General features: G+C 33.7%; 1 protein-coding gene across 2 annotated transcripts in view; it reads left to right on the top strand.

Annotated features, from left to right (window-relative positions):
• The window catches only part of LOC123871416, a 48749-nt gene extending 36723 nt beyond the window's left edge, over positions 1–12026 (top strand). For both annotated transcript variants that reach the window (XM_045915202.1, XM_045915201.1), the window contains exons 9-20: positions 44–161; positions 385–577; positions 1497–1656; positions 2059–2572; positions 2691–2856; positions 3326–3371; positions 3461–3568; positions 4144–4277; positions 4920–5319; positions 5853–6006; positions 7838–8024; positions 8412–12026. In XM_045915202.1, coding sequence (XP_045771158.1) covers positions 44–161; positions 385–577; positions 1497–1656; positions 2059–2572; positions 2691–2856; positions 3326–3371; positions 3461–3568; positions 4144–4277; positions 4920–5319; positions 5853–6006; positions 7838–8024; positions 8412–8492 — 2261 coding nt within the window. In that variant the 3' untranslated portion in view covers positions 8493–12026. The remainder of the gene's footprint in view (positions 1–43; positions 162–384; positions 578–1496; positions 1657–2058; positions 2573–2690; positions 2857–3325; positions 3372–3460; positions 3569–4143; positions 4278–4919; positions 5320–5852; positions 6007–7837; positions 8025–8411) is intronic.
• The last annotated feature ends 35 nt before the right edge of the window (positions 12027–12061 follow it).

The following is a 12061-nucleotide window of genomic DNA, read 5'->3' as shown; positions in this document are numbered from 1 at the left end:
CATAACTTATGGAAGAAGTGCTTAAATGTTATGATCGTTACAGGAAATCTGAAAGTAATGGGGCACATAGTCCACCCGTCAGATGCACGAGCCAAACACAATATCGAGGAGTTGGACACCGCACAGCAGTTGAAGAATGTACAGAGCATACGGGTGGTGAAGTAAGTTTCATTGGACTGTGTCCAAAACTCCAAAATTCTCATGACAAAAGGTCTAAAATTACTTCTATCCTTTTTCCCCTAGATCACACTCCTTAAGAAAAAAAAATTGCTTTATTCAATATTACCCCCAAAAGACAGCACTGCTTTTTACACAACTGCCCAAGAAAAGAAATTTAATGTTTTCAGGCTTCCATGTATGTATGTATTTGACCATCTTCCACAGATTCAACTATGACCCATCGTTCGCGGAACATTCTGGGCTATTGGGCTTTGACCCGCGCTCCCCTGCGCCGCTAACTGATACGGGTGTGGTCGCCCAGGAGGTCCGAAAGGTTCTACCCGATGCGGTGAAAGAGGCGGGTGACGTCACACTGCCTAATGGAGACACTATACCCAAGTTTCTGGTTGTCAACAAGGTATGTGTATTTAATAATGGGATTTTTGGGACCAGGAACCCATACTAGATCTCTTTGTTGTCTGTCTGTTTCTATGTCTTTTAAGACTCACTCGTTGATGAGTCTTAGCAGACATAAAGACATAAACCCTCCCCTTTTCAATTCAAGGGAAGAGGGGAGGAATTTAGAATCATGAAAAGCAGGTAGCAATGTTTTATAGCATAAGTAAAGCGGAATTTACATTACGACGTTAGTGGCACGAGATTAGTGTCACGACATTAATTTCACTATCAATTGCATGTGTAAACGTCTAATTTCGCAATGCATGCATTGCTACTTCAACTACGCTAAACTGTTGAACTATGTCGGTTACTCCAGTTCTCCAACAGATCTCATTAATTTGATCACGTAGAGAAACTAAAAAGTTATAGCAAGAAACAGTTAAAAATTATTTTGCTATAATCCGCCAACAGGATAAATCTGTATGGTCAAACATGCAGTTACAAGCTAAGCACCGCTTACCTCCCCAACCAAGCAATAAAGCCAAGTTCCCAAGCAAGCACTGCCACCACCATTCACATGCAACACCACACAAGACTTGACAATACAGCATTGTAAAGTCGAAATGTCCTGAGGATGCTCCGGTGTCGGGGCGAAACGTGCGTCGAGAGTAGTGGAAAAGTCTTGTGTGGTGTTGCATGTGAATGGTGGTGGCAGTGCTTGCTTGGGAACTTGGCTTTATTGCTTGGTTGGGGAGGTAAGCGGTGCTTAGCTTGTAACTGCATGTTTGACCATACAGATTTATCCTGTTGGCGGATTATAGCAAAATAATTTTTAACTGTTTCTTGCTAAACATGAACTTCCGCAAAGTAATGCCTGATTCTATCCAATATTTAAAAAGTTATAGTCAAGAGAACACTATTATTGTTATTTCATACAGGATCGTATCTTTATGGAGAACCTTGGAGCAGTGAAGGAGCTGTGCAAGGTGACGGGCAACCTGGAGTCCAGGATCGACCAGCTGGAGCGAATCAATAAGAAGCTCTGCAAGATCAGCATCTTGCAGCGACGGGATAGCTCTAGGTCCAGTGTTAGCAATGGTAAGCTTATGAGGATTCCTGTAAATGATAAATTTAATGTTCTCAAAGGTGTGTGAAGGCTGCCAATCTGCACTTGGCCAGCGTGGTAGACTACATAGTATAAAACCCATCTCATTTGAAAAGGCTCATGGCTGGTCGTCTAAGTTTAAAGTGAATTAATCGAGGTTCATAATTCAAATCAGTCAGATTGGCTCCAGAATCTGTTCTATTGTCTGATTTTTCAATCATCATAGGCGATAAGACATGGCGATTCAATGGTTGAAGAATCCAATAACCAGGATATTATATTCTTGAATTTTACCAATTTGGGCCTTAATTCCATTCCACTTTATGATATAATTTACTGTGCACAACTTCGAATATCTAAATTATTTTTATACTTTACTGGTCATTTTCTTTCAGACTCCCGTTTCTCAGGCATATCGGCTTCATCAAAGTCGTTTTACAGCGACGGCAACATTTCCATTGATCAAATCCGAGACATAGCCCGCAGCATCCGGCGACACGAGTGTTGCCACAAACTGAGCCACAACTCCCCAAAATTCACCCGAAAACAGTGCAAGAACTGCCATAACAACTACGCCAAATACGGGAAATACTACAACTACAATAAAACATGCGTCAGATACCATTCTAGTAAAGAAAAGTCTGAGAACGAAAACACATATCCAACCTATGTTAGTACTATAGGTTCTGTTGCTCAGAAGTTGCCTGCAGATGACACTTTTAGTGTGATTTCAAAAAAGAAAGACGCGTGTCTATGGTTGAGGGATGAGGACAGTTTCGGGAATGGCAACACTAAATTGGGTTTTTGCTGTCGGAGGAAATATAAATACGGGGATGCCAGCAGTGAATTGATTTCGAATAAACTACTACAGATTATTATAACAATTTTGATTTTTATTATGGCTGTTTGGTGAGTACAATATTTTTATCACTTTTTACTTTTTCGATCCATAGCCATAAACGTTTCTATTTGCGTTTTTATTTGCTACACTTTTCTTTCGTTTACTAATCATTTCTGACATTTTCAGCTTGGTGGTGATGTCAGCCCTGTACTTCAGAGAGCACCAGGAGCTGCTATCAATGAAGGAGATCCGGTCGCGCGAGAGGTTCCCCTCCTACCAACACCGAGGGAAGTTTAACCCCAACACTGCCTCCACTCACCGCGCCACGCCGCCCGACCAGAACCAAATACAGGTCAGCTATAACACTTACTTATTGCAAGAACAGAACAAAATCCATACGAATATTATAAATGTGAAAGTGTGTCTGTCTGTCTATCTGTCTTTCCGTCTGTCTGTCTGTTTGCTACGTTTTCACGGCCCAACCACTGAACCGATTTTAATTAAATTTTTATTCCGGAATATTGAAGAGTTCCTACGGGATTTAAAAAACCCGAAATCCAAGCGGGCGAAGCCGCGGGCATTCTCTAGTATGCAATAAATAAAATTATTTTTTATTCAATTACTAAACTTTTACAAGTAATTTTAAATTGTCAAATGCGGTCACCCATCCAATTACCAACATGGGTCAGCATTGGTTAAAACAAATCGATTAATCTTGGACTGCCACAAATAAGCCCCACGCTATGTTACTAAAATGACTAAAATATCTTATCGTTTCAAATCAGTGTCAAAAATCAATTATCTACTGTGCATTGTTTCAGAACTTAAAAGCTGCTCAGCACACAGCATCTAAAAAAACTGCAAAAGGTAACGAAATTGGTTTAACTCTAGTCAAATGAATCTTCCATAAAGATAAAACCAGTTCTATTAATAACCGTAATATAATTTTATTATAGAGAAAGGTCCGTATAAAACCAGTCCGGAGTATACAACATCAAGTCCGCAAACGCATTCTACGGCCACGACGATACACGCGTCCAAGAACTACGTTAAAAATGTGCTTCGTAAGTATCTTATTATGAAGCTTTAGTACCCATGCTAGCTCAAAGCATCATCATTGATTTGCATTGTAGAAATGGCAAAACTTTACAAATATCACTAAACTAAATAAGTACAGTTTGCCGCTTGAAATGCACCTAAAAATTATGGAATAGACCTGCTGAACCGTGAATTTCTATTGATTTTTTTGCATTATTAATCTTATTGTCCACCTAGAAGTATTTTTTTATTTTTCGTAATATTATTCGTATCCGGTATTATATTTTAGATCGATACATCGATTGTGATCTTAAATTTTTAAGATTAAGGGCTGACAGAAAACTACTTTGAACTATCGTCGGAGAGCACACATGCTAAAATTCATCAAAATTACCAGGGAAAGAAGGAGTTATCCAGAATCATGGGGTGTTTTTGATTCTACTACAAGTTAACCCTTGACTACAACCAAAATTGGTTCGACAGAAATGTAGAATAATAGTACTAACTGATTGTGAAGTTTAATTTGTCAATTAGGGAAGATTTTTCGATAACTAGAAAAAAGTACTTAATGTAACTTTACAATGTGTTACGATTGTTAAAGATATAGAAGAATCATCGGAGCCTCCACTGGTTGAATTGGACACACCTGTATTAGTATCTCGGATCGCTGAAGTCATAGGCAGCGGATGCACCTTCACTGCCAATTCAGACAATGAACTAGATGCAGAATGCCAGGTAAGATTGTTACTAAAGAAATCGAAGCTAAATTTTTTCGAGCTCCAAAATAGCAGAGTGGAGTGAAAAAGTGCCAATTTCAATTCAGATAAGATCAGTTTAGACAATTGAATTTTGTAAATTGCACTATTCAATGGTCGAACTCTTAAAGCTAGCTTTTACCTTTTAGATTCTAGAATGTTTCTTAATATTTTACTTTGAGTTCACGGTTTGGCTTTGGCTATCAGGTTTAGGTACCTGTGTTAATTGGCACAATACCTTGTTTGGTGGAAATCCTTGCAAGATACCTTTGTCCAACAGTATATGTAAACTTGTAAATGCTATTTTGGTACAATTTTATTTAATCGATTTCTTTTTGTTATCTTTAACATGCTGCTTTCAAATAGGAAGTACAAAAAATATCAAAATCAATACTGTACGCTTTATTGGTAAGAATAATTTAAGGCAATAAATTCTTTTCATGCTTTAAAGATGTTTTAGAATAAATAGTCAGAAATTAAATCCTCTAAATAAGAAAATATTTCTAATACTGAGTACTCAGTTTATTACTTTCATTGATAACATCTAGTTTGTTATAATTATATTTCTGTTTAAATTTGGTGTAAAATAAAGAATATTTTACTTACTTACTATTTCTTGCAGTCTTCATGTGGTTTGGACTCACCACAGACATATGAAAATCAGGAGCCTCTAGAAAGATCTAAGTCAGACAAAGACCTGAACGAGACCTTCCCCCGTCCCCTTGAACCAATCACCAGAGAAAAGATCCCCCTAACGCCAGACATACCCGAAAAAAACAATTCCAAAATCCAAAAAACTGACAATGAGTCAATGAAAAATCAAATTCATGATGAAATGATGGCTGAATCTAACTTCTTGGACGCTAATAAAGTCAACGTGACTGAGACTGGAGTAAGAGTTAAAAGAGAAGCAAATGAGAAGATTGTATTGAGGAGAATTGTAAGAGAAAGTAACGAAGCACTTATGAGAAGTAGTTCTGAGGATATGAATATTGAACAGTCTGAAGAAATAAGCCCGCCTGGTAGGTTGAGTATGATTTTAATTAAACTAAGTCAGTCTCCAAAGATAAACGTTAGGTTACTTTACTACTACAGATTACATACACAGAGATGATGAAGGATGACTAAGCAAACGGTCACTTCATTTATGTAACATTTATTGGGAAAAGGATTGAAGTTATCCTTCATTACGTATCCTCGTACAGACATGGTCACAAGGCAACCTAAAAGTCAAGGTTTGATTTACTACTGTTTCCATAGCCCAAAATGTAGGAAGAATGTTGGAAAATGACAAACATTCAACACATGTCGCTTGTTTTAAAACATTTCAAGTATGTTTTAAAGTTTTTGTTTTGTATTCATAAACCTAGAATAATTATTGTGTAGACTAAAGATGCAGGTGAAATTGAGAAACTTGCTTTTACTTCTAGTTGTAATTATTAAAAAAATTGCTCGGTGTTACTATTATCGGCACTGATCAATAATCAACAATTAATACTTCAAAACTTTTCCTGATTCGCCAAAACTACAATGTTTTGTTTATTTTGTTTTTCAGAATGTGACACGATAACCGTGGGTATAGCGAGCAAGTCAGTGACAAATGACACAGTATTCAGCGAGAGGATATGTGCACGAGCACTTCATAATTACACCTACACCGTGCCTTTATCTCACTGTCTACACCACAAACACGTCGATATTACCTTCAGGTTGGTAGACCTTTGTTCTAATAATACGATTCCGGATTTAGACCAGGATCTATTTCCTTTCACAAACTTACCACGTACGGTCAAAACAAGATTCGATAAAATGTTATAAGTATAATAGATAAAGTAAGAAAGATTATGCGATAACTGTCTATGGCCAGGCACAGTATAATTTACTGCACCCATAAGACACACTGTCATAAATGTTGAAGAAAACACCATCCTCAATCGCACGTCATGCCGATGACGTGGAAAGCAATTTTTTTAAATAATGTCTATAGCAAAGACTTACAAGACCAACAGTGACAGATTAACGGTGTTACAAAAAATGAAACGTAAATGTGTGCGTGAAATAGAGTTGTCCTGACTTTAGCATTTGTATTATCGATAGTCTTACTGGCGAAATCATAGGACACTAATGAGTTAGTTTAACGAAGTGAAGTAAAAAGCATCTTATAATCTTAAAAAATCAAATACATTTCAAATACACAAATAGTAACAAAGCTAAAGCTAGGTAACAGATTATTATTTATTAATGAAATGACTTTAATATTTTATATAAATAATTTATTAATGAATTCTGAGATACTTATAGTTATTTTAACCCCTTATAACATTTTTTATTGATATTTCGATAGAAAACTATTAAAAGTCGTTTTAAAAAAATCTTTTTTTGAGAAATAGAGCAATTTTTGGGATTTTCATATAAATTACCGGAATTTGTTGGTTTTCCACCTTTATTTTTTTAAAGGGTGCAAGTAAATTTAATTTGATTAATTACAATAACACTCTGATATAATGTCTAAGTGACAAGTTAATAAAAATAAATAGTATATATGGCGCTCAATTCATAGCTAATGACCTCCCCGATAAGCACTTAAATACAGTAATGTACGGGTAATGTAAGTCACGCTAAATAAAATAAAAATTAGTGAAAATATTTATTTCGTTCTTTTCTTTTATTGGAAAGTACCTAGTGTTTTATATTGTATTTTACATACATCACATGAAACCTATCACATCAAACCTACCGGTAGACACGATTATCGACTATCGATACTTGTGACGTCATTACTTTGTCAATCCCTATCGTAAACAAACGTTTTTAAATTTTACATAAAATATCCAAAAATTCTTCATTTAGCAATGTAATTTGATGATAAGTCTTAAGGGAAACCTATCATCTAAGCTTCCAATAGCTATTTTGCCTAATTTTCAAACAACAAATGATGATATAATGAAATATGATAATGAATATAAACAATTAGTATAAATAATCAGTAATTACCTGTGAAACGTGTATTTACGCGGATTATAACGTCTTGTAACGTCACATTCGCTCACTGAACAAGACACCATGGTGGCAAGACATAGATTTTACGTTTTAATCGTAAAATTATTTAGTAAATGCAAAAAATCACCTCGACTTGGAACAGGCTGAACTCTTACGGCCCTTCTCACGTAAACAATGACTTATTGGCATCTTGTTTCGCTATCTCGCTTTCGCTCGCGGCAGTGGGTCTAATCTGACTACCTCTCGCTCCAACGCTTTGTCAGTCTTTGAGCGAAGCGAAAATTGTATGTCTATGGTCTATAGTAACGAAATTATAGTCAATACTAAACGAGAGCCAGTAATTAATGATGAAAAATTATTTAGGAGACCCATAATCTTGTATCCTAAAATATGAAATGATGTAAGAAAATTAAAAAAAAAACATTTTTTTTTGTTAAAAGCATGTTTTCAGATTGTAAAATCGTTGTCACTATATTCATTAAATTGTGTTTATATTAAGGTAATTTATTGTGTAAAGTTAATTTACTTTTTGTGTCCCAGGTCATTGAAATTAAAAGAAATCCGCCTTTGCGATCTCCACTGCAAGTATGACTCAATCAAGAATTGCCAGTTGAACCGTGAAATAGCCAAACCCATTCCCACTGGCGACTACTGGACCTCCAAAATGACATTGGAATGTAACATGGACAGGCATATGAAGATTCGAGCTGGATTTTTGCCTTTGAAGGTATTTTCAAATAGCTTTTCATTTTCTACCACTGTGGTAGGATTTGGTAGTAACTATAATTGAGTGTTGGCTTCAAATTAGAATTCATTCAAGAGCTTAAAGTAAAACAAAGGACCCTTACAGTATTGTTCAGGACAGCCTGTCTGCCTGTTAGTTTGCCGTGTAGGTATTTAAAATTTTGAAAAAAGTTTTATAAGAACCTTTAAGGTTCTTTTTTTTTTTTTTTTAAATAAATATGAACATGAAAACCTGAACATGAAAAGCAAGCCGATTTTTTTTTTAGTTTACTCTCTCAAGTGTTATATCGTTAAAATAACTTTCTCAGAGAGTTTCAATTTGAATTTTGAATAAGTTATTTTTATTTACCTATTTTTGTTTTTTTTTCAGGACCTTTGCTACCTTGCGCCCGAACCTAAGATGCCATTCGTAGAGTTCAATATTCACGTATTTAGAGATTGTCGCAATTAAATAATATTAAGAAACACAAATGTTTTAATATTAAATTATATATTCTCCTAAAAAAAGTAGGATGTTTAAAAATCTACCATTTTGGTAGAAAATAACGACTAAGTAATAATAATACCATTCCGGTGAAGTTCTTTTTAATCTTTGTCAATCCGTCTACGGGTCCGTATCTTAGGTATCTTGTAAGGACTTTCACGCGCCACTATCTGACGCCGCCTGGATTCACCGGTTTACTGCGACTCCGCCAAGATTCAATACTAGGACGATGACGTTTGAAGTCATCTGTTCATCCAGTGAAGTTTCCGACGCCAGGTCGTCATTCCAACATCATGGGATCCCTATGTCATTGTTTCTTCAAACCATGTGCGTCGCCCATTGCCACTTCACTTCGCAACCAGTTGGGCTATGTCGGTTCCTACTCCGGTTCTTCTATGGTTATTTTAATTATAATCTCATAAAACGTTTCAGTATTTATTTTAAACTTTAGTTCTAAATAATTTTTATTTATTTAGATATTATATGTATTTTATTGCAGTTGATAGAATTGTGAGCTTTTTTTGTAGTTTGCAGAAATAATATTAAATATACTGACTTTAACTTGAAACTAGCTTCTTAAGCAAATATCAATACATCATTATTTTTTCAATTTTAGCCAAAAGTAAATACTTAGGAACTTTTTAATAAAATTCCGGTAAAACTCATGTTTCTATGAACTGTAAATAGTTACAAAACATTCCGAAAAGTGCAATTATCACTAAATATAAACCTTCCGTCCTGGAACATATTATTATAATATAATGTATTAAAATCATTCCTTTATAGCAATAATATAGCTTTAATAAAAAAATAATGTTTAAGGAAGTTGCATAATCTAAATACAGTCCGATTTAGTTAATCTACCTTCAAATGTAAATTGGATGGCAGATTTGAACATTAGAGCCCCTTAAAATACTAATTGTAATAACGCTTTTGCACGCGGTGAGATTTTCACTTTAGTTAATTTGCGTAAAGGTTGATGCACACCTGCGCACGCGCATGAACCGTGCACACAACGCGCATCATAAGAACATTATGTGGACATCTCCATAAGGGGTTTGCGAGCGCCACGACATGCACGCATTCTTGAGTTTTTGAGAGAATACGCATGAGACAGTGACGCGTCCGTACTGGTGTACGATGCCCGTTGTGTCATGTGTGCACAATTGGTGCGCTTGCGCAGGTGTGGATCAACTTTTAGATGAAACGAGCGAACGCAATACAGAAGAATTCAAAGAAATTTCTGACAAGCCAACAATATGTTGGCGATTCCTCTGGTGCTATTTTAATAGCGGTAATTAATTTATTATTTATCATCTGTATTAGCTTAGTATGAGTTCTTATATATCTCAATAATGTTGATAGAACTCTAACTCTAAATTTTTGCCTATAAGTTTCCTTGACTTATAAGCAAAAATTCAGTAACATCGACTTTAATTTTACAAGCGGAGAATGTAGATGTACAGACGAGGTTAGGCTTTAAAACAAGGCTATTAAGATCCATTTTATTTTAACGCTGAAGTGTTTCTAAAAACTCGAATTCTATCAACATTGTTGATGCGATGTAGCAGACAGGGTCAGAATACCTACATGGTCGACTCCCCTGGTCGTTTGCTCGCTATTTTTATTTTTAAAAAATTCCTACCGTTGCTTGTCTAGCCTTTCCCAGAAAAGATGACCGCGTGCACAAATATTCTCATGAAAAATTTGCGATTTCATTTAATTTTGTTGTACCTGTAAAACAAGTGAATTGAAAATTAAAATGTTAATTTTGAATTACGTTTATTTTCTTATTACTTTATCAATAGGTATCTTCTTTATTTTAATTTTAAAAGGTGGTAGCTATTTTTTTTTTGTATTTTCATTTGTTAACTTGAACTGTACAGAAAGGAATTTAGATTTTTAAGTTTTATAAGTATTTTTTTCATATTATTTTAGATAGTAAGGTAAATACTCATATTATAGTACCTTTGATGATGCGGAAAAGTTAACGAAAGTTTAGTTGATTTTTCGTGCAATAATGTTATCATCCTTTTTATAAAGATTTTGTAATTACTTGTTCAATTATAACTTCAAAATTAAATTCAGGCATTTAAAACTCTATGTGATTTTAAAATATCGTTTGGTAGCCCAGTGGTTTTAATTATTTAAAAATACTATTACAATAGTTATTATATTGTGTTGTCACTATTTGTACATTCCAAGCCAGTACTTAATTAAATTAAGTTAATTTTTTGACGCACAATTATTATACTTATTTAACTTATTTAACATCGGAATATTTATTTATACCAGTATTCTGTAAGAAATATCACAACATGAACAGGCTTTTTTATTAACCCTTGAAGTACATGTACCTAGCAGTTTATTGCAGTTTATTTTTTTGGCGGTATTTTTTGAGTGTTTGGCTCACAAATTACTTTTCCCCCATATATTATCATAGCCTTGATCTTTTTCCTTAAGAATGATCTGATTACGTAACATTGTTATAAACTTTGTTGCCTATATTATTAAACATATAAAAATTTATCCGCACTGTTTTTGTGTTATATAGACTGAATCTACTATAAGATATAATTTTGCAATATTTTTTCATATATCGCCAAAAAGAAGAACTTTGCATTACAAGGAATCTCTCATAAACGATATCTCAAAAAATAAAATTATGTAAGTAATTTAAATTTTACTACACTATCTTTAGGTTAATTTAGAAATATTTAGGTAAATATAATAATATAAATTGTAGTGTTTAGTTGAATGTAGAATTAAAGAAATTAAATCACAATACAAATAATCACAATTTTGGAAAGTAGGGATCATTGTTGTAGTATTGTAAGTTTCTCTTTAAGATTTAATATATTATGATAAATATGTCTTGCCATATTCGATTCTCAGTATATGAAATCATATTTATTTTTCCCTTTATTATTTTAGTATTTTTAACACTATGCGAACTTTGATGACTATTTTTGATGAGTTCACAGAGTACATTGTGGATGAGTTATTTATTTTTTTATACCTTCCATCATAATACAAAAGGTAGCTCTACCCAAATTTATTTACTTTAAAAAAAAGTTTAACATTTTACTAAAATGATTCCATAATCTATATTATTTAGTAGCTTAATAAGTTTAGGGACAAATCTTGTCTACATTTTGCGAGAAATAGTTAAAATATTTATATTTTAACTTTTAAAAAGACTTTCTGTTCCTCATTTTTTACACAATTATTTATTTTAAAAACATTTGTATCAATAATAAGTATGTCTCGTAGTTTATATTTTTATTGCGTCGTAATTTGTTATATTTTTACGCCATATTTTTAGTACGGAATATTTTTTTTTTGTGTTAACTAAGTATTTTTTTATCACAATTATTTCTTATAAGATAAAATTTAGTAAGTATTAAGATATAAGTTTATACAATAAGTTGTAATCTCGTAAAATAAATACATACAAACAAAACAATGTTTAAGGAATAAAGAATTAATTGTAGAAATGGATTTTTGTTTTTATTCACCGCTTTCATTAAGAAAAT

The sequence above is a fragment of the Maniola jurtina genome, chromosome 13 (assembly GCF_905333055.1).
Source record: "Maniola jurtina chromosome 13, ilManJurt1.1, whole genome shotgun sequence".
NCBI classification, from domain to species: domain Eukaryota; kingdom Metazoa; phylum Arthropoda; class Insecta; order Lepidoptera; family Nymphalidae; genus Maniola; species Maniola jurtina.
The sequence above is the reverse complement of the archived record's forward strand: the minus strand, read 5'-3'. Positions and strand labels throughout refer to the sequence as shown.